The 22,579-nt window shown below is 58.9% G+C and overlaps 1 protein-coding gene across 1 annotated transcript in view; it reads left to right on the top strand.

The window, feature by feature from the left end:
* Positions 1 to 22,579, top strand: part of PTPRN2 (protein tyrosine phosphatase receptor type N2) — a 944,635-nt gene that overhangs the window by 595,123 nt on the left and 326,933 nt on the right. The window contains exon 12 of the mRNA XM_081285260.1: positions 12,098 to 12,162. Coding sequence (XP_081141386.1) covers positions 12,098 to 12,162 — 65 coding nt within the window. The remainder of the gene's footprint in view (positions 1 to 12,097; positions 12,163 to 22,579) is intronic.

Genomic DNA, 22,579 nt, shown 5'->3' with positions numbered 1-22,579 from the left:
CCAACCTTTGCCCTTCCCCACTCTCTGCCTACTGAGTGCCCGCATCCCCTCACACAGGACCTGGACAGGCCAGGTCAAAGTGGACGCGAGAGACCAGAGCCCAGCACCACAGAAACAAGCCGACCTCTGGCTCCTGTGTCCTCCCCAGGAGGGCCGTGGTGTTGGGCAGGCGTGTGTGGCGCGGGCGGGGAGCCCTGCACCTCAGCGGGGCAGCTCTGCGACCACCTCCACACTCCCAGGTCAGCGTCCAGTCTGGCCTCGGGTCTGTCCTGTGAACAGAAGATAATCAAAGGAGAGCATTTCCAAATGAAGGTTCCTCTTCTGGTGACCACAAAGGAGCCTGAGGCCCAAAGGACCCAGCCTGGCCTCACAGGTGTGCCCTGCTGACCCCAGACTCGGCCCTCCAGAGCCCAGGCTGTCCTGGGTGAGCGCTGCTCCTCGCAGAGCTGAGCCAGAGGCTGGAAGGCGCTGCTGAGGGCTGGCGAGGGAGAGACCAGTGTCCACACCACGCACTGTGCAAGGAGCAGTGTCCTGCCCTCTGGTCCAGGGTCCCACCCGAGGCACAGTCGGCGGCCGACAGCCTGGAACAGAGGCCCCTGAGCAGGTGCGCTTGCGTCTCCCTCGGTGTCACACAGCGTCAGCAGATTGTCTTCGCGTCCGCTTCTCGTGAGGCTGTGCTCAACTGAACTGAAATCAGTTCTTTTCCCGCGAGTGCAGCGCACAGTGGGTGGGACAGACACTCTTCAGGACGCTGCCTGGGCGTCCTGTCGCTGTCGGACCCTGGAAGAGGTAGGCACTGACCCTTGTCCAGAAACAGTCCCAGATGCTGGAATGGGGGCTGTGGAGACGTGATTCCAAGCACACCGGGTATCTAGCAGTGACGGAGGTCCCAAACTGAGCCCGAGCAGGAACCTCAGGGCTCACGGGGACCGCTGATGTCCACCTTCATCGCGAGAGCGTTTCCCAACCCCGGTGCACTTGAACCTCAGCCTTTGTGACCGTGTGGCCTGTGAGGAGTGGGAGGCAAGAGCTGGGCATGTCCAACATGGCCGGGCTGATGGAGCTCTGCCACACCAAGCCAGGGCCCAGGAGCTGTACCTGAGCAGGACAGTGCACAGAAAGCAGACCCCACAGCTGCCCTGGCGCCCAGAAGGGGGCTGCCTGTGTTCTGTCACTGCCTGGGGGTGGGAGGGAGCTGGTCCACACTGGTCCACAGGAAAGCAGTCCAGCCTCACACCACTGGGTGGGCACAGAGTTCAGGTAAAAATGTTCCCAGGCTGGGCATCGTGACACATGCCTGTCTCTCAGGGACCCAGAGGCTGAGACAGGAGGATGGAGAAGTTCAAGGCCAGCTCAGCAACTTAGTGAGGCTCTGACTCAAAATAAAAAGAAGCCAGGCTGGGGATGTGGCTCAGGGTTGAACTCCCAGCACCAAAACCCAAACAAACAGAAACCTGATCCCACGTCTTCAGGGCCCCCAGATGCTGGAAGAAGGAAACACAGGTTCTCATCTCTGACCTCTAAGAATTCCCGCAGGTAGAATTCCAAGAACTGCGGACCACAGTAGAGAACCTAAAAACACCTCAGGTACCATGAGCGAGTCAGCTGAAAGAGAACGTCGGGGATCACAACCGTTGGACCTAGAGCTTGAGTCCATGCAGATTACTGCAGTCACAAAAATGTGAGCGGAAACTCAGTACAACCTAAAGAGCAAAAGTCTTAAAATGGCCAGAAGTTTTGAAAGAACAGAATTTCTAAAATATGAAGCATATTGAAACTTTAAGTTGAGAGACGAGTTTAGAGCAGATCTGACAGGGCTGAAGAGGAAATCAGTGACAGAAACAGGCCTGAAGAACTGCTGCGGAAGGTGGCCTTCAGGGGACAAGAGAAACGTCAGGAGAGTCTAAGAGCCCAGGGGACACTTGCAGGAATGCCCGTCTCTTTACCAGGAGTCCCAACGTGACGGCTGAGAAGCTCATCCCTGGCGAACACCACCAGGTTGTCTCTTGGGAGAGGAGAACTCTTCACCTAGACTCTGGGTGCTGAGAGCACCCAGAGAAAGCCTTGAAGCATCCAGCAGGGGACGCAGGGGCCTTTTGGCTACCTCAGCAGCCACAGTGGCACCGGAAGATAGACGTCTGTGCTTCTGAGGGGACAGGCATCGACCTAGAACTGGAGATGGCCTCAGTATTTCCTTTCTTGTCACCAGATCAGCACCTGAAGGCGGGGCTTTGTGAAGGAGAAAGGTGTGTCTAGCTGACCAGGGGAGGAGGGGGGAGCCTGGGAGTCCAGGCTGGTGGCCCCGTCTGCTCGGCCTCTGCTGAGGGCCCAGAGTGGAGGATAGTGTCAAAGTGGCGGTAGCACAGGTAGAGATCACCTGGTGAGACAGGAAGCAGGAGATTCAGGGTCCAGACTTGCTCAAAAACACCTCGTTAGTGGCGCACACCTATAACCCAGCAGCTCAGGAGGCTGAGCCAGGAGGATCCTGAGTTCAGAGCCAGCCTCAGCAAAAGCCAGGCGCTAAGCAACTCAGTGAGACCTGTCTCTGAAGAAAATACAACAGGGCTGGGGGTGTGACTCAGTGGTGGGCTCCCCCGAGTTCAATCCCTGGTACCTCCCCCCAAAAATAAATAGATAAAAGGAAACACCTTGCTGATGTGGGAACTAACCAGGGTGCCAGTGACCAGCGGCTTCCCACCAGCCCACCTCCTGTGGGTCTCTCCCCTCAGCAGCCCACGGAGCACCAAGCTTCCAGCACACACGACTCTGGGGACATCGCAGTCCCCAGACCACCCAGAGTACCCCAAGTGCTCAAGCAGAGCCGGGGCCCAGTCTCCACAACCGCATCTGGGTCAGTTCTGGGGGATTCACGTCAGGAGGAGGAAGGCCGTCCCGTGAGATCTGAGATGCAGGGTTGACAGTGAGCGGTGAGGACCATCTAAGCCAAGCATGCTGTGGCGAGTGACTGTCCGGCAGAGCTGGAGACAGCACAGCCTGTGTGCAGGGCTGCAAGCAGGAGGCCTGGCGGGCAGCGTCCTCTGGGGGCAGCATCCTGAGGTCTCCAGGGGACCCGCGGGGGCTTGTGAGACGGGTCCTCTTGACCTCTGGAGCTGAGGAGACCACAGTGCTGGAGAGAGCTTGGGCGGGCTGAGCCCACCACAGACGTACGTTTACCAAGGCCCCATGGGAGACAGCAGTCAGGGACCGGGGGTGTGCCATGCGTCCTGCGCAGACCCAGTTGGCAGAGGACCCAGGCACACGGTGGTCCCCGAGGGTTGGGAGGAGCTGCGGGTCCCCGCCACCTGCTGGTGTCGCAGCTCTGGGGCTCAAGCACGTGGTGGCACTCTGAACATCCCTGCACCCCCAACGGCAGGTGCCACCCCTAGAGGACCAGGAGCCCTGCTGCTGCCCATGTGCCCACCCTGCACCACCCAGGTCTGCAACGCTCTGTCCTGCTCCCACAGGAGAGTCACCTGCCATCGTGTCCTCGGGGCAAGTGGACCAGCATGGGGGTCCACGGGCAGAACGAGGGGCGTGGTGCCGAAGTAGTTGTCCTTGGCTACGGGTCCAGGCCTGGACAGATAGACTCACAGAAGTATTTCTCGAATGCAGAGGAGGCCTCTGCACAGGTCAGGGTTCTGGGATCTCATGATGTCCCCGTCACCAGCACAGTGTGAGACCCCTCCCTCCTGACCTCTAGCTGTCATTATTGTATTTATTATTGTAGGGACTGACATGAAATAGTCCATTCTGATGCTGACAATTGACACAAACCTGTCATTGTTTACAGGCAGCTTCATTATTTACCCAGGCAAAAGAATGTGCGAGTAATTGTATTAGCCCATTTTCCATTGCTATAGCAAACTGCCTGGAGCTGGGTCATTTACAGAGAAAAGAAGTGCATTTAGCCACAGGATTTGGAGGATGGAAATCCCACCAGCCCTGCTGAGCACATGGGGCTCCAGGCGGGCCTCCCGTGTCATCAATCTGACAGCTTTGGCTACCTGCTCCACCTCATCTGCTGGTGCACAATCTGCTTTTCCATTTGCTGTGTGGGTGGAGGCCTGCGCAGGCTGTGCCTCAGGACCTCAGGGCGGACCCCGTCAGAAGGGCAGGATTCCCAAGTACCAAGAGCCCAGCAGCCAGGACAGCCTGCCTGCCTACACGTGCCTGGGGCACCCACACCATGTCCCGTGCGGCTCTGTGTGGGAAGCAGCAGCTGGACGCAGGACACAGTGACCAAGTGTGCTGCCCAGGGAGTGGAGGCGCAGTGGAGGGCGTCTCATGGCGGCTGGGGAAATCAGCATTCCCCAGATGGGAAAGAGCGAAATGGGTGATTTCCCAAGTGACCTCTTGCCACAGGGAGATGAGGGTTCAGAAGAGCAGGACCAGCAGGGAGCGGGGGCCAGACATGGAGAGGAGAGCAGGAGGGCACAGGCTGCTCCCCCGAGGTGCGGGTCCTGTGCAGGCCTGGGTCCCAGCGAGGACCAGGAGCAGGCAGCAGGACACAGGCCCTGGGGCAGGTGGGGGCCTGGAGGCTGAGAGGTCTGGAGAAGGGACACTTCCTCCTGCAGTAGCGTAGCTGACACAGTCTGGGTATGGAATGTCCCAGGTCTGGAAGGCCAGGTCTCTGCCCGTGGTGCTGGTGGAAACTTGAGAGGTGGGGCTACTGGAAGAGGAGGGTCACGCACAGGGTGAGTCCCTAAGGACCCTGAACAGCAAGGGAGCTTGACGTCGCTGGGCCACTTTGAGTCGGGGGGCCCTCAGGGTGGGGGCCCATGGGTTCAAGGCGGGGCCAGGTAGACACAGACCCCTCACCCACTGCTTGAGTGGCAGCTGGGCCCACGTGTGTGCAGGACGGATCGCTCCCCGCTGAGCAGGAGCCCTGGAGGGGACACCAACCGTGCCACCCAGAGCCCAGCCAGGGTCCCCAGGTGACAGGCCCACCCATGCCTCTCTGCTCGGCTTTCTCGTGGAGCAAAGCCACCAGGTCGCCCCATTGTGATTTAGATCACAGAGGAGACTTCTGCACTTTCTCGCAGGTTAGAATAGCGGGATAAAGAGAGGAGGAGATCATTCTGCTGTCGCTACACGCTTAATTATATGGAATGCTGCATAAATTGTCAAGTGCAAAGAATTATTCTGATAAATTAAAATACTAATTAAACAGGCTATTGCAGAGTGTTGAGTACATTACAGTTCCGCTTCTTCAGGTGATTTGCATATCCTTCATCTAGTGAATTTAATTTTAAAGGGCTTCTTTTTTGTGTTTGGAAACCCTTTTTGTCTCCCAGAAAGATAAAAAAAAAAAAAAAAGCCTTTCTCGTTGCTCTCTGCCTCCAGCCAGGCAGCCTCCCCTCGTCTCCTCCTGGCCGCTGGCCAGCTCTCAAGGCCCCCAGAGTCCAGTGCTTGACTAAGAAATAACCTGCACCTCAAGGAACATCTGGCTGGGCCAGGCTTTCCCTCCTTGTCCCTCCTCAAAATGCCCCAGAGAGACTTTAAAAACGCAGCCTTGTGTCGGAGCTTGCGGACAGGAGTGAGAGCAAGGAGCACCGGCAGGAGGCGCCCGACCTGAACACCCCCCGGCCTCACCACAGGCCACAGAGACGCTGCCATCCAAGGGCCCCACCGCTGAGCCGGCCGAGAGAGCAGGGCCTGCCAAGGAGGGCAGGGGTAGACCCCCGGGCGGCCAGGCACTCCCGCTCCTCTTCCCGTAGGTCTAGTCCAGCTCCAAGGGAGAGGCAGAGGACGGGAGGCACAGAAGGCCGAGCTGCCCGGGCCAGCTGTGCAGCATTCACACACCAGGAGAGTCACGTCGCCTCCTGGTGAGGGATTTCCACGGCGAGCAAGGGGCACGACAGGAGGGCAGCTGGCGCCCGGGGCGGCAGCAGGCCACAGCAGAGCTCCCGGCCACGGCCAGCACCCTCCTCCACAGGCAGGAGGACTGCAGGTGGGGTGGGACCGGGCACCAGTTCCCAGAGGCTTCTCCAGTGAGAAGCAGGCCAGCAGGCTTTGGAGGCGGGTGTCCTCTGGGGACCGTCCTCCCGGCCTCTCTTCCGGGCACTGCTGGGTTTCCTGAAGAACGTGACACGTCCTGATGTGAACCAGGGGGTTGGGTGCTGGGGCCATCGCAGCCCAGGGTGAACTGTCATGGGGGCACATGGCCTCAGGCAGCAGAGCGTCAGGTCAAACCTCCCACTTCCTCTGGGAAAGCCACTGGTGGTGCTGGCCAGGTCACCAGGACCATGACGTCTGGCTGCTGCTGCTGCCCTAGAGCAGGAGGGAGAACGGTGGTCAGAGGGAAGCCCTGCCGCACCACAGCCTGCTCCTGGGCCCACTGCGGCCTCTGCTGTGGCTGGTTAATGAGAGGCTTGCAGTCAGTGCCCCGCATCTGGTGGCCGGCATGGCCAGGTGAGCTCTAACAGGCCCAGAGGGGATCCCTGGGAGCAAGGCGGGCTCAGGTCACGAGAGAAGCCCACGTGCCATGGGCAGCTGCCGCATCTGACCTGCACGCCTCAAGACAGGCGGGCACACCCAGGGACTCCCACGGACTCTCCCAGACCACACGTGCCGGGACAGACCCCCCAGGACAGACCCCCCAGCCCCACCTGCTCGTCCCGTCACACCCCAGTGACAAGGAGACCTGTTCACCCCGCCAGGGCCCCGGGGCCTGGCACAAGCCATGCCTGAGTGAGCCAGTGGGGGAGCGAGTGAGGGGCGGGTGGAGGGGGCCATCATCAGCCATGCTCCATCTGGCTACCCCTGACGGGGGCTGGCGGTGACAGCCAGGACCAGCAGAGTGTTCACAGAGTGCCCCGCGGCCAGGCTGAGGGAGCAGCTAGGAGCAGAGGCAGCACCCCAAGGAAAGGGCCGAGGGGGCCGGGGCACAGGAGCACTCTGCCTATGTGGAGGAGGGTGGCCACGGAGGGAAGGCCATGGGGGAAGGCAGAGGGACGCCCTGCTGGCGTGTGGCCTGGGGAAGCCCGTGCATGCATAGAGCCCTGCCGTCACTGCTTTTAAGGGGAGGGGGTACAGGGGCTTGCACTCAGGGGCACTTGACCACTGAGCCACACCCCAGCCCTATTTTGTATTTTATGAGAGGCAGGGTCTCACTGAGTTGCTTAGTGCCCCACTTTTGCTGAGGCTGGTTTTGAACTCGCAGTCCTCCTGCCTCAGCCTCCCGAGCCGTGGGATCAGAGGTGTGCACCACCACACCAGCTCCATTGCTGGCATTTTAGAGCAGTGAGCAATAGCACCTTCTGTGATTTGCACCCCTGGCTGCCGTACGGGGAGAGCAGGCCATGCCTCAGCCTACGCCATCCATCGCTATCTTTCCACAGCGGCAGACTCTGGAGCAACAGTAAACGCACAGGTGCACCACTCTCAGCAGCTGCAGGTCACCAGGTACTGGCAGCTTACCAGGTAGTCCAGAGCCGGGCAGCCGCAGTAAAGTGTCTGTACCACCCAGCCAGGGGTGGCACTTTATGGGATGGTACCTGTAGGTTACAGTAGGAAGGGTCAAAGCAGCTGCCGGGCTCAGGAGGCTGAGCAGAAAGAACGCCACTTCGCTGTCAGGGCCAGAGAGGGGCTTAAGGACGGGCAGCGGTTCCAGAGGTCTGCAGGAGGCATCGGCTGAGGTGCACCCTGGAGGGGGCTGGGAAACGCCGTCATGGGCAGGAGAAGCTACGCTGAGCTGGAAACTGGAGGTAGGTCCACTGTGGTGAATTTCCCAGGCAAGGCTCATGATGAGGACCAGATGATGGCATCAGGGTACCTCCACGTCCCGTATTGGGGGATCTGCCTTTCATGGGCCTTAGGTGAGGGTGTGACTTCATTCACCAGTCTGACATGTTGGATGAGCTCATGAGCCTGGTTTTTCAGATAAGGGTTTGATAAGCCCATGCATCCATGCACTTCCAATTTGATTTGATAAGATCATAGGTGGCTACGTTTAATAGCACGATTAGTTTGTGCCTTATGATTGTGTTGGGAAGACGGCGGTGGTTTACTTGTACAAACAAGGTGTAAAATCATTATACCTTGGCACTAGGACTAAAAAGGGAATAGCTAAGACAGACTACTGCTTTATGAAATGGAATCACTCTAAGCAGGCACAGCCTGAGAGCTGCTGTTCTGTACACCATGGAGTCACTAGGGCAGGCACAGCCTGAGAGCTGCTGTTCTATGCACCATGGAGTCACTAGGGCAGGCACAGCCTGAGGACTGCTGTTCCACACACCATGGAGTCACTAGGGCAGGCACAGCCTGAGGACTGCTGTTCTGTACACCATGGAGTCACTAGGGCAGGTGCAGCCTGAGGACTGCTGTTCTGTACACCATGGAGTCACTAGGGCAGGCACAGCCTGAGGACTGCTGTTCTGTACACCATGGAGTCACTAGGGCAGGTGCAGCCTGAGGACTGCTGTTCTACACACCATGGAGTCACTAGGGCAGGTGCAGCCTGAGGACTGCTGTCCTGCACACCATGGATCCCCCAGGGCAGGTACAACCTAAGGACTGCTGTCCTGCACACCATGGATCCCAGGGCAGGTGCAGCCTGCTCTCCACAGGGATAGCTCTGGCAGCTGCAGTCCCAAAGACACACTGATGGTCATGGCCATCCTGGGAGCCTGGGCCCCACCTAAGCTTCCAGCCACTCATCAAGCAAGTGTTGGGGTTTCATAAGGGAAACTGAAGCACTGTGAAGGCTCCCTCTGTGGACCTTCGAAATGGCAGAGGGTGTGGCTGGCGACTTCTCAGGAGGAGCCTGTGTGGCCTGTGGAGGGCCTCTGTTAGGGAGCGTCTGGGTGGCTTTATCAGCACCTTTAGAGCGTCGGAGGGAAGCTCACTGGCAGAAAAGAGGAGGCGGCTCTGCTCTCGTGGCGGTTTTGGAAACAGCAGCTGTTGGGTTTGGATGTGAGGTGTCCCTCGAAAGCTCACGGGTGAGACGGTGCCAGAAGGTGCAGAGGAGGACCGATTAGGTTGTGAGTCTTCCCCAGTCACAGAATTCATCCCCTGGCGGGATCACCTGGGTGGTCACTGTGCAGGTGTTAGGGCTGGAGGAGGACCTCAGGGTGACCGGGTGTGTGCATCGGGCGAGTGCAGTCTCTCTTGGCTTTCTGGTTGTCACGTGAGCCGCCTCGCTCCGCCAGATTCTTCCTCCATGATATTTAGCCTCACCTTGAGACCTGAGGAACCCAGTCTGCTGTCTGTGAACTGAGACCTCTGAAACCATGAGCCCCAAATAAACTTCTCCTCCCGTAGAATTGTTCTGGTCAGTCTTTTAGGCACAGCAGCTCTAGTGAGCTTGTGTCCTTCTAAGGCTGGAAACAGAAGGCCAGTTGGCCAGCAGTACGACACACAAGCACCCAGAGGCCCTGACGGGTGCAGAGGTCGGGGGAGCTCCAGGCTGCAGCCTCCCCTGTGCATGTGGAGCACAGGGCACAGAGCAGAGTACAAGGGCAGCCGCAGCCAGGGGACTGCCCTGCTGCTCCCAAGACAGCGCCTCCCTCCCAGCCACACGCCCGAGTGGGCACTCAGGGGGCGGGTCAGAGCTACTCATGGTATCCTGGGGACCCTGGTTGAATGAGGGGATCCCCAGTGGCTGACTTTGATTTCCCAGGTAAGAGGCTGCCCTTGCCAGGCCCATCCTGCCATTACCCAACAGCCTCATCCCACCGCCACCTGGGAGCATCCCACCTCCGCCTGTGTCCCCCTCACTGTGTTTTCACACTGCCACGGAGCCCCCTGGTGGCCCAGGACTTTCCACCTGCAGCCTTCTCCTTTTATTTTGACAAAGGGCTCCCTGGGTGCTGCATTCAGGTCTCAGTGACACCCTGTCACGTGCATTCAGCTCTTGCTCCTCAGGGAGCACATGCCAGGAAACTACTGGGGACGCTGTTCGTGACTGGTGGCCGCTGGCCCTGGTGAGGGGAAGGCCCAGGGTCACCATGGCCAGATCCTAGAATATAGAGACCCGCCTTAGTCTCGGTGCACTACTGTGGAACGTGGGTGTTCTGTTTCAAAAGCACCTGCTGAAACCCGAGGTCCAGGTGATTCTGGGGGCCAGGTAAGGAAAACCTCTAGTGGCTGCCAGCCTTTCATTGGTGGTAGGGACTTTATTATTCCTATTTTTATTCAGAGTTGAGCCTTGAATTACTTAGGAAGCAAACCAGTCCCTCCCCTGACTTGAAACTCATTGGTATTTTAAGAACAACAGGGCTCAAACGCCCGGTCAGGTTGTCTGCGGCACTGCTGGTGGTTTTGACCAAACTAGGTTGAGGAGCAGTCGGGGCGGTTTGCAGACATGCCACAAGCACCCAGAGACACGCGTCTGGGCCTGTTGGAAAACCACCCAAGCATTTGAGCACCGACGCACAGGCCCTGGCCTGGAAACGGGCAGGTGGGGCAGACTCTGCCCTGCAGGTCTCATGGCCGTCTGGGAGCCCGTGTCAGCGATGTGGCTCAGTGTCCCGGTGCCTCAGCTCCGGGAGGTCCAGTCTGGCGGTCAGGTCCCACACTGCCAATGAAACCCTGACGACGCTTTGCGATCCCTCGGGTTATTCTTTGTATTGAGTGAATCATCTCAGACTGATTTATCAAAAACCACTCTTGCACACCGCCCAAAGGGAATCTTAGGATAGCAGGGTAAGGAGCCCCTGAAGTCCCCCAGAGCACCAGATCTGTCACAGGGTCTGACGGCCGCAGCGGCCACTTCCTACAGCTGCCTCTCAGTCTAGGTCGGCTTCCAGGCAGGGCTGAGGCCCTCCCACCCTTCAGAAGCAGTGACAGTGACCTGTGTCCTCTGGACCCTGCTCTCTGCCTGCTTCTGTAGCCCCCGCCACCCCGCCCACCACCCTCCTCCTGCTCAGACGGGGCCCTGTGAGCACTCGCCACCTGGCCTCCAGTAGAAGCCGTTGCCCCGACTGGATCATCCCACCTTGCTGTTGAGCTGGCTCTGAAATCTGTCCCTGCTCTGTGGCCACACCAGGGAGTTTTAATTCATTCTTATGCACTTTCTCTTCCTAAGCCTATTTAAGAGTTCACTATTATCCCACCCCAAAGAGCTTGCCATTGAGTGGCAATGCTTCCTTTGTTGCAGGAGGCCGTTAAACTGGTGGCCGTGTGTGCCTTAACAAGTCCTCCCTTCCATCCACGGTGCCCGCCCCCCCGGCCCTGGTGCCACCCCTGTCCCAGAGCTTTCTGCTCCAGCCCAGCCACTTCCATGCCAGCCTCGGTCCTCCAGAGCCTGGGAGATTACCTGTGGGGGGGGAAACAATGACATCCATTTGTTCAAGGGGAGACTTTGTCCTAGATGGTGGCAGCCCCGGGGGAGGGCTGCAGCTGGGTGGCCGTGTGTGGCTCTGAAGGTGGCTTCCCCACCAGGACTCGGGCGGGAGTGTCACAGAGTGAAGGGGACTGCCCCTTCCCGGCCGCCCGGCCACCCGTGGGGTTTCCAGTAAAGTTCCCTCTTTTTCTAGTTTCCATTTCCAGAGTGACAGGGACTTTGTCAGAGAGGACTTCCGCAGAGTGGGGCACAAGGGCAGTGCTGAGGGGCAGTGGTCTGCTGCAGCACTGGGGTAACAGCGCTTCTGTATGCATTGGCTGATTGTGTCCACAGCTCGTGGCCTCTGGCGTGGCAGTGAGGTGGCCCATCCCTGGAAGTCGTCCTCGTCACAGCTAGGCAGGGGCCGGGGGGCTGGCCTCAGAGCAGGGCCATCTGCTGGCTTCTCGCTGGGGCCTGAGGAGGGAACTGGGTGGCTCTGCGTTGTGACGGGGGTGGGGGGCACACTTGCAGCCCTGCCTGCAGGTGACACGACGCTAGCTACTGGAACACTGTCCCCAGTGATGGCATAATCAATAACCGCCTCATTTTTAAAGAGACTCTGGTTTTCAAAGCGGGACTCCCTACAGTTTCATCAAGGCCTCAGCGTCCTGACCACCACCCCTCACGGGCAGGGCTCGTCAGGACAGCGCAGCGGGATGGGGGCCTGGGGCATCTCCCCCTCAGGACTTGTTAGGGCAGGAGGCTGCTCGGCTGTGTGCCCCAGGACCCTGCTCTAGGCTGACCCCTCTGCTTCTTGATCTCTCCTAACAGCTGACCACAAGGACCAGCTGGAGACGGCTTCTGGACTGAGGATCCTTCACAGTGGCGTCGGGCCGGTGAGTCGAGTGAGGCGCATCCTCACTTCTGGTGGGCAGCGTGGGTCGCGTCTGGCAGCGTCTGGGGACTCTCTATGCCGGGGAGAAAGGGTGGCCGGTGATGGGCCCCCTTTGGCTGGAGATGCCGATGGGAGGTGGTGGCAAAGTTGGCATTGTCGCAAGTCGCCGCCGTCGTCGTAATGGTGTGTTCCCAGGAAAGATCAGTCACAGATAAGCCAGGCAGAGAAGGTACCGGAAGACGAGCCTTTCTTCCCCGTGTGTCATAATCGCTGAAGTGGTGAGGACGAGCGGTCCCTGAAATCACGGCTCCCGGGGGGTCGGGGGACATACTTGATTCTCATTATTTAAAGACATATTTGGGGATAGACAGGAGCACGGTGCTTCATGGTGTGATTTAAGTCCCCCGACACCTGTGTCCAGCATGGCCAGGCTGGCTCCTGCGCAAGCTGTCAGTGAGGGAGGGAGGCTGCTCTCTGCTCCCTGCTCCTCATGGCTCCTCCCGGCCTCGGGGCAGCTGACGAACTGCTCCCGGAGCAGCAGACTTGGTCCCCTCAGGAGAGGTATGTGGCCACTTGTAAGTCAGCATGGACTGAAACCCATCTATGCCCTTGGTTTGAGATTTCAGATTTCACAGCACTTGCCATTAAAGATAATTAACTGTGAAGTAGCGCTGACTTATGAGTGTCCCTGCCGCGTGGTGGAAACGTCCTTGTGGAGCCACTTAAAGAGTGGCTGCTTCTGTGGGGACTTCTCCTCTTCACCAGTCCTGGGTCTTGGGCTCTTGAAAGAAGAGCTCGCCTAATTGGCCGCGCTCCTCAACAGAGGCCCTGGGCCCCCGAGAAGCGCACGTGGGGCGGGCTGGAGTGCCCTGCAGCAGAGGGGCAGAGTGCGGGCACGCAGGCGCTGGTGGGGTGCTCTGAGATCACCTGGGGCCCGGCAGACACCAGTGTCATGGTGCCATCGGTGCTGACGCTCCGGCTGGGCTAATGCGAATTGACGGCTGCGGGCATCCACTGGGCAGCTCGCTCTGTCTTTAGTAGCCAATGAAGGGTGAGAGAGAAAGAAAGTCCTGGGGCTCCCAGGAACTGTCCGTGTCCCCGGGGAGGCCTGCAGCCGAGGACAGATGCTGGGAGGGCCGGCCCGTGGTGGGAGGGCAGACATGGCTGCCTGTGGGTGTGGAGGTTCGTGCCGACTGCCCGCCCTGCCCCTGCTCAAGCAGGTGGTAGTGTTTCAGGTTCCGGTCATTCCGGGAGGAGCAGTGGTGTCCAGTGTCTGGGAGTGAACCAGGCTGATTCGGGCCAAGGGCGCTGATGCACCCATCAGGGAAAAGTCGGATCTGCCAGTCTTCCTGCGAGAGGCCGCAGCTGGGCCACGTGGAACCCGGCCATGGATGGAAAGTGTGTTCTATTGGCACGAAGTAGGTGCTGTCCAGAGGAGGGCTGGGCAGGCCGACAGCGCAAGGTCCCAGGGCTCACGGCAGGGTGGCCAGTGCCGGGCACTTGGACGCCCCTTCCTGCTCTTCTGTGGAAAGACAGCCCACTGACACCTGACCCCCGGGCACGGCCCCCACGGGTACTCGCTGAACTCCTTACTGTCGCCAACACAAACCTGAGCCAGGGGACAGAGCCCCCGAACCTGTGGGGGATGGAGCCTGGAGGAGCTGGAGGGCGGACAGGTGACTTGCTGTCCATGGTCAGTCCCACTCTGCTCTCGACTGGGCTCCTCTGCCACGTTCCAGTCCCTCGGGCCTGACCTTGGGGCCCAGTTTCCTCTGCCATCCAGTGGAGTAATCTCAGTGTCCACTTCGGGGGCTCTCAGAAGGTTCACTGAGGTAACAGATACCAGACACCTGGGCACAGTGAGCATCAACAGATATTCTGTCTGGTGCAGTTCCTGACCAGACAGGTGTTGGACCCTCTCCCTCCCTCTCTGGCTCTCCCTCCCCGCACCTCTTCACCTCTAGGGCTACCCTGTGGGTCATTCCCTCCATTATCTCCCAAACCCCCTTTGCTCTGTGTCTAACCTGTTATAAAATTCAAGTGTTAGATGCCTTCTTGACCATTATATTTTTCATTTCTAGAAAAAAGTGTCATGTTTAATTTTTTTTTCAAATCTACCTGTTCTTGTTTCCTATTGTCTTCTGCTTTTATTGTGGGTTTGACGCCTTCTTTTATCTTCTGAATCAACTTTAACCGATTTATGTCGTACTTTCATTCTCTTCTTGTCTCCTGATCCTGGGTCTCTACAGCGCTGGCCCGTGGCATCGTAGTCTCCCCAGGGAGTTCACTTCTTGTGTGGTTATGAGGACTTGGCTTTGTCACTGTGACTCTGTGGGTCTCCTGTGGGGCTTCTGTGTAGTTCTGCGCCTGCTCTGATGTCCCGGGGGGTCCCCCGCTCGGTCAGCTTCCCAGCTTGAAGTCCCTGCCCCCACAGGTGGCTGGGTCTGGGCGTCGGCTTCCCCTCCACTCCCAGCAGGCGAGCGGCTCTTCAAGGCCCTAGGCTTAATGTGGGTCTCGGTTCCGGCTTTCCCTGCTCCCTACCTGCAAACATGTTCTAGGAGGTGCTGGGCCTGAAGAGTCCAGAATCGGTGCAGGTGATGGGGATTTGTTCTGAGAGGAAACCGTGACCTCGCCCTGTGCACCTCCAGCTCCCTGGAGTGAAGCAGGGCAGGGCTCTCTCTGGTTCTTACTGCAGTGGGTCTGCTGCCCAGTGTCCAGGAGGGAACCCAGGCCGAGTGAACCTTGTGGCCAGGGTCCTCTGACAGGGGCAGGCAAGGCCGGGCAGACCCACCGTCATAGCAGCAGTTTCTCCCTTCTGTCCTGGCTGGAGTTAACTGCTGTCTGGTCCCCAGGTGACCAGAAGACTGACCTTTCCACCTTGGGGGACAGAGACTGACCCAACCCTAGAGCACGTGTCACCCCTGGTGAGAGTCTGTCCGTAGAGTCCATGGTCCACCTCTCTCTGGTTGGCGGTCTCCGGGCATGTCTCTGGCCCACAGGCAGGTGGAGACCAGCCCTCTTCCCTCCTGTCCTTTTCCATGTGGACGTCCCACTGTGAACGACGGCATCTCCACCTTGAAACTGATTGGCGTCCTCCTGTGGGCTCTAAGCTGGACCTCTGCATGTCCACTTAACTTTCCACCTGGCGAATCCCAGTGCAGACCAGTCTTGATGGAGGGAGGGACGTGGACAGGTTTGGAGCAGACCTGGGATGAAGAAAAGGGGACGCGTTGAGAGATTTTAAAAACCTAGTGGTATGTTTCTCCTGATCCCCTTCCCTCACTCAGGAGGCCTGATTTGACGGTTCTGGTTTCTAGATGTACTAGACTTCTTCTAATTCTTAAATTTGGGTGTAAAGCAGTGTGATTACTGGAAATCTAGCAGCACTTACAGATTCTCTCCTTGGCACTTGTGATTCACACTTATGGTGACAAATAGTAGAATTCAAACCTTTAAAGCCAAATAGAAATATCCAAACAAGATTTAAGGGAATGAGCAGATCACAGTGCATGCCGTCAAGTCGACGGGTGGCATTTTGATGTATTTCACAATCTGATTTCTGACATATTGAAATTTCCACATTTTATTCAAATTAATAAGTCCACATGTCCTCCAAAGGGAAATCATAATGACCTCCAATGAAACGCTGGAACTCTGCGAGAAAACCTACCTGGGAGACTTTTCCAGGTGGTGGTTGATGGGCACGGCCCCCACGTGGGTAGCTGGAGCCAGGATTTGCTCTGGGCCCTGACGGTGGCCGTGAACACAGAGCCGCAGGGTTTGCTGGCCTCACGTCTGCTGGCCAGTGAAGGTGGCTGGCCCCGAGCCTTGGCATGGCCCCAGCAGGTTCGAGACCTCTGCAGGGACAGCCCAGAGCAGCAGGTTTCGAATCCTTGGAAGAGCGGCTCTGACCCACGTGGCCAGCCACAGAGCGGCCACAGGTAGTGAGCTCCCCCCTAGGCAGGACCTCCTGCCCACCTGGGGCGCCTGGGGTCAGCACAGCTTTCAGACCGAAGAGCCCCCCTGAGCCTCTCCTGTGGGCCTGCTCCTCCAGCTCTGCACTCTTCCTGCCTCTGCGGCCCGAGCTCTGTGTAAGCTTTGTTCAGAGAAAGGGCTGAGTGGCCAAGAGCGTGCCACTCCCACAGGCCCCCAAGGTCTGGGAGCCCGTCCTGCTCTGTCCCCAGTGGCCGTGTGAATGTGCCTGTGTGTGGCTAGAGGGGGCTGGGACGCTCAACAGTCCCGCTGGAAACCACCTGAGAAGGCCGCTCTGCTCCCCCACAGACCCCGTGTCCCTTCCTATCTTCCCAGAGCGCTTCTGCTGCTTTCCATAGCTTCAAAGTCCAAATCCAGCTGCTCAGGGATTGCTAAATGCAGACTTCAGACAATGAATGGGCAGGAGCACGGTGGCCCAGCAGGCCCCGCACCTGCATGCTGCTGTCATGCAGCTTGGGGAAATGCACATCCTGCCCGACTGCCCAGGTGCCAGGTCTGGTGAGTCTGGGTTGGCCCAGGGGATGACTGACATAGAGGGACCTTGCCCACAGGTGAGGGAACCTCGAGAGCAACATTCCCCAGAGGAGAAGAGAGGAAGGCTGCGTCTGCCTGCAGGGTGGCCGTTGAGCTGTGTCTCTGGTGCAGTGGGGACGGCCAGTCAAGCTGGCTGAGTACAGGCTGGCAGGGCCAACAGTTGGGAGTGCTGACCGGCAGGTGGGACCCAAAGAGGTTCCCAGCCCAGAGAACACACAGACCACAGCCCCTCCTGTCTGGGGGCTGTTGTGGCACCCCACGGCTCCTCTTCAGGTCGGTGTCCGCGCCGATGGGCAACAGGCAGTCTTGTTCCTTAAGTAAAGACGGTGTGCTGCGTCTCTGTGCGTGTCCGTGGGGCAGGGCCGGCAGTTTGAGAAAGTAGCAGGGCGGGAGCATCTGTTGCTCACAGAATAGGACTCCACCTGACCCTCTGCCTCCCTGGCCACAGTCCTGGGACTCGGGTGGAGAGGGCCGTTCGCCACGTGAGGACAGAGGGAAACACAGTGAGGGCACCGCTGACCTGAAGCCCCCGCCGTGGGCAGAAACCAGTCACTCGATGACAGTCAGTGACACAGAACTCTGCGATGACCTCACCAGCCCCAGAGCTCTGCGCTTGAGCAGCCGGAAGTGTCCTTGCTCACCGGAGGGCAGCGTCGCAGGGACCGGGCAGGACAGGCTGGCATCTGGGAGCTCTCCTCTGTATTTGACTTCTTCCTTGGACATCAGCGTAGATTCTCAGGGTGCTGTGACTGGAACTGAGAGGTCCCACACACCTCCACCTGCCAGTTCCTTGGCAGTCATGTCTACGGAGTCAGGCGGTGATGCGCACACGTGTGTGAGCAGCACTGTGTCACTTACCTGTGGTGCGAGCACCAGGGCACTGTGGGTCACTGGGCGCGGTCACTTAGAGAGGCAGAACACCTGACCTGCCAGGGCTCCTCCTGGGATGCTCAGAAGGAGCACTGGTGTGTGCAGAGGCGGGACAGGCCTTGGGTGAATGAGCAAGGTGGCCGCATGTGCAGGTCAGAGGAGCTGGAGAGGGGCGATTCGGGCATAGACTTGGATAGAAAATAGGGTCTGCACACTCCTGGCCACCTAGCGTTGGGTCTGAGACAGACCCCCACTTCGTGGATCCCAGAGTCTGGATCTGGTTAACTTAACATCAGCTGCCTCCGCCGACAGTGGCCTGTCAGTCACTGACCACTTGCAGCAGGCCGTGGTCCTGCTGGGGCTCCCCCTGCCACAGTGTGGCTGGGCACAAAACCACCGAGCCACCACAAAGCCTTGTAGATTCAAACAGCAACTCTTTATTCCCGAACTCTCACCGGCACTCTACCCACACTTCCCGTGAACACCCTGCCTCCATCCGGCTCCGTGCACCGATTCTCTCAGAACCCCTCGAGAACTCAACGGGAACTCCAAAGGAGCGGGCGCCTGAGGCAGCAGGATACGCCCTATTCCCAGCAGGATCCACCCTAAACCCTAAACCCGGAGCCACCCTAATCCCTGAGCAGGGTCACCTTTCAACCCAAAATGCCATGCGTCATGCCTACTTGGCTATGGCTCTCAGCATCCCCCCAGGTGTGTGCCTCAGTGACCCTGCTGCTCCTGTCAGCCAACACGACTGTGACAGCCTGCTTGTGGTACCTCACTTGTTCTTTATTGGTTCAATGTTTTATTGGAGCATGGCAAATACACAAAACAGCGGGTGCATTTCATGTGGCATGTTTGTACTGGCGTGTGATAGGATTCTCCCAGGCCACCATGTCTGCAAGTCAACCATGTCTCCCCGGGAAGCCCCCCCAGCCACCCTGAGCATGCCTCCATGTGCCTTTGGGCTGACGGGAAGAGAGGAACCGTGTGCTCAAGAGCGTCTGATGGGAGGACAGACATCCCCTCCGAGGAGAAGTGTGGGGATTTGGAAGGATGCAGAGGTCAGGGTTGCCACCGGGGTGTGGCAGTGAGGCAGGGACTGAGCGTGAGATGGTGCTGATGCCCTGGTTACAGGTGCTCAGGGGCACCTGAGAGAGCTGGGGCTGGGGCCTCGGACAGGTGTGCATTGGACTCCATCTCGACCAGGCTTGCTCTTGGTCCAGGTTGGTCCAAGAACCAGTGTGCAGGCCAGACCACTGAGCCAGGGAAAATCAGGCCGTACACACTGGTCACCAGCCGGAATGGAGAAGGTTTCAGGGGACGAGTGCTTGCCTGCCCAAAGCTGGTCCAGTAACCTCCTTGGCATGGTCCAGGAGCAGTGGCCAAGCCTCTGCGGGTCTTGGGACATGAAGGAGGCCCAGAGGCCCAGGCCAGGGTAAGGCCACTGCCTGTCTCTCCCTGCTGCGCTCACCCTCCTGATCCGCACTCCTCGGGAGGAGAAACCATCTTTCTCTTAAACACAAAAGCACATGAGTCCTAAAATCAGCCTGTTCCCTGTAAGTGCTCCTGATTTGCACTGGACAGGGAGACCTGCATGGGATCACATAACCTCCCTGGCCGTCCATCCCAGGCTGCTCCAGGTCAGCCCTTCCAAGACCCGGAGAGCAGGGTGGACGGAAGGCCAGGCCCTTGAGCAGTCCTGCAAAGACAGTGGACTTGATGGACAGCTCCGAGTGGGATGGTGCCCAGCAGTGGCACTCCCAGCACGTCCCTTCCTCCGCCCCTGAGCTGTCCTCGACCTGGCTTCTCAAGCAGAGACCACATGTGAATACCTGTGACATGGCAACGTGTGGACACACAGGAGTTTCCTACGAAGGGTCCCTTCCCCCGAGGTCTATTCAAGGCGTGGGGCTCCCTGCGTCACATGGACTCATCAATGCCTTTTCCACACTGTTCTGGGACTTAAAGTCAGGAGAGGGGCTGTGTGATGCGGCAGTTGCCATAGCAACAAATTCAATTTTTATTCAATATCAGAGTAAATAGCCACGGAAAATGAAATCACCGGGTTCGCTGGTGGCTGTGGCCACCCCACCTCACCTCCCCCCACCGCTTCCTTGCCCTTTTCTAACATTTTCAATTGGTCTGTGTGAAAATGAGCATGGTGTGCCCTTGGCTCAAAGGGACATGGTGCGCCATCCTTGGTGGCCTGAGACAGTGCCTCATTGAGGCTGGGGGGCTCGATAGATGTGCCATGGGACTCCCGTCAGCCATGGCTTGCTCGTGGTCCAGGGGAGTCTGCCCCAGGCTCCGCCTCTGGCCCCTGTTCTCACAGAGTGTGGAGATGCCCAGGAGGTGGCCTTCCCACTGCAGCTTCAGAGCAGCCGGAGGGTGAAGGGAGCAGTGGCCCAGGCCTCCCAGCCCGCTGCAGCCACCGACCCTCCTCCCGCAGCCTCTCTGCAGATGTCACGTCTTCTGTCCCTTGGAGGTGACGTGTGGCACAGGTGGGAACCGAGGCACAGGCAATGGCATGGGGAAGCAGCAGCGGGGGCTGGTCCGGCACAGCCAGCCCCCATCCCGGGTCTGGTTCCCACGCGCTCCTCTGCAGCTCAGACGTCCAGGTCTCCCCTCCCGGCCTTTGGCTGAGAAGCCCTTTTGCTCTAGGTTGGAACTGGGCTCTGGGTGGGCACGTGGGCCCGACAGACAGGTGATCACCTGGACACCCACAGCAGCTGCTGGCCCTGGTCTCCCCTGCTCTTGCCGGGTCCTGCAAGCCCCAGCCACCAGACTTCACATCAGAGCCTCCTCTGCCCCAAGGAGCCCAGGACAGGTCGGAGGAGAGACTAACGGTGGCCTCTACGTGGGAGCCCCTCCAGGACGTGGCAGACCTTCACGCCTCACACCTTCCGTGGTACAGCTGAGAGGGTCAGCCGCAGCTCAGCAGGGCTGGGAAGGTCCCCAAGTGTGTGAGACCCAGGGTGCGAGCAGCCCAGCTCCTGCTCTGTGCAGAAGCCGTCCCCTCCTCCCTGGGCGGTTCACCGCAGCGTGGGCTGGTCTCTGCCGCCTTTTCAGCTATGCGCTCAGGAGTGAGGCCACATGTGTCCCGGTCATCATGGTGTCTCCAGCACCCAGCATCCTGCCTGATGTGCACAGGGACACCCTGAGCTGCCCGGGAGTGGGCAGGGTCATGAGCTACGGGCAGCCTGCAGGCCGCCTGGCCCCCGCGCTCTCACACCGACGTTCCTACCGCCTTCAGACCGCCTTTCCCCAGCCCAGAGCCACAGTGGAACAGAGCCCTGGCCCTGGGCCGCGGAGCCTCCTGGCCCTGGCAGAGCAGAGGACCCTCTCCAACACCAGCCTGGTGCACTGCTGCTGCCTGTTCCTGCTGTCCCCTCTGCTCCTTCAGACCAGCCATCTCCAAGCACCGATGGAAACCCTCGCCTGTGCCTGGTGCCGTGGGCATGAGAAAGCAAGGTTTTTCTCATCCTGATGAAGGAACTGGGCAGCACAACATAAAATGTAATCAAATGTCAGCTCAAAATACTCCCACGTCAAAATAGACAGGAAGGAGCTCGGCCCCGAACGCAGCAGGCTGCGAGTCGGGCTGGCGTTGCTTGCCAAGATGTGGTGGCCTCTCCCCGGTGGGAGGGCCTCCCGGATAGGAGCCCCTTAAAGCTGGGCCTGGGGCATCGGAGCAGCCTGCACAGGGCTGTGGGCATGTCATCAGAAGTCCACAGACACGTGCTCACCTCAGCTGAGGCTACATACACCGGGGGTGCAGGATGGCACAGCCCTGGCACAACAGGGCCAGCCCTTTGTCCCCTCCACACCAGAATGCCAGGGGCACACTTCCTGGGCCCTTCTGTCCCTGCCCTCACCCAGAAGACAGGAACTTCACGGATAAACCATGGCATTCCCTGTGACCCCAGAACAGTGTGGCTCCCTCACCCTGTTCTGCAGGCCTGGGGACTTGAGTTGGTTCCCAGGACTCAACTGTGACTGTCCCTACTTATTCCCAAGGTCCTCACAAGTTCTTGGTGTCTCTGAGCCCAGGGACTGGGCTCCTGCTGCCCAAAAACGTGGCATAGGTGTCCTGGGCATCAGTGCCCTGGGGGTGCCAACCAAGTGCCATCAGGGAGAAGGTCCAAAGAGTTCTTCTCACCTGATGGAAGGGAGAGGTCCAGTATCAAGGGACTCGCTCCCTCCAGCATTCCTGGGGGACCTTCCTGGGCCCTCCAGCCTCTGGCGGCCACAGAGCCTGGCCAGCCCTTGGTCTGTACAGGCACCACTCCAAACTCTGCCTGTGTCACAGGGACATCTTCCCTCTGAGAGTGTGCCTCTTCTCAGAAGGACACAGTCATAGCAGATGCAGGCCCATCGTCGCCTCACGACTCCTGCGGAGACCCCCTTTCCAAGTAAGTCCACATTTGAGGGAGCTGGGGGTTAGGAGTCGAATGCATCTTTTGGGGAAACCCAGACCAACTGGCAGTGCCCTGAGGTCACGGTCGCACCGTCCTGTCTGGAACCAGCTGGCCTGCACTGAGGCCCCTCCTTTGGGCATGCCATACCTTGCTCTTCTCTTGCAGGGACAGTTGGCCTTCCCCGCCAAGTCGGCCTCTCCAGAAATAATGAAGTCTATTACATGGATCTAAAGCCAGCTTCTGCCCCGACACACACCCTCCGCAGACCCGACAGGCACCACAGGGACTGAACATCGTAGGCTGATGAGAAGAACAATTCATTAAGTCATGCCTTGTGCACCCAGAGCGGTACCCAGAGAGGTGAGCACGCATCCAGGAGGTCGGACAGAGGTCGGACTTCATCATAGCATCATCTGCAAAACCCAGGAAGAAGGGCGCTTGGGGCAGTGGAGATTTTGGAGAGCAGGGCCAGCCAGCGGGGCTCCGAGAGAGCGCCCCTCCTCTGCCTGCCTCAGGACGCCCTCCCAGCGGAGTTTACTAGAGGAAGACGAGTTTCTCTCAAGGGACAGCTGTTCTCAGGGCCTCTGTGTCTGCAGTTTC

This window comes from Spermophilus citellus (assembly GCF_964194105.1).
Source record: "Spermophilus citellus genome assembly, chromosome: 3".
NCBI lineage: Eukaryota > Metazoa > Chordata > Mammalia > Rodentia > Sciuridae > Spermophilus > Spermophilus citellus.
This window is presented reverse-complemented; position numbering and strand designations above follow the sequence as displayed.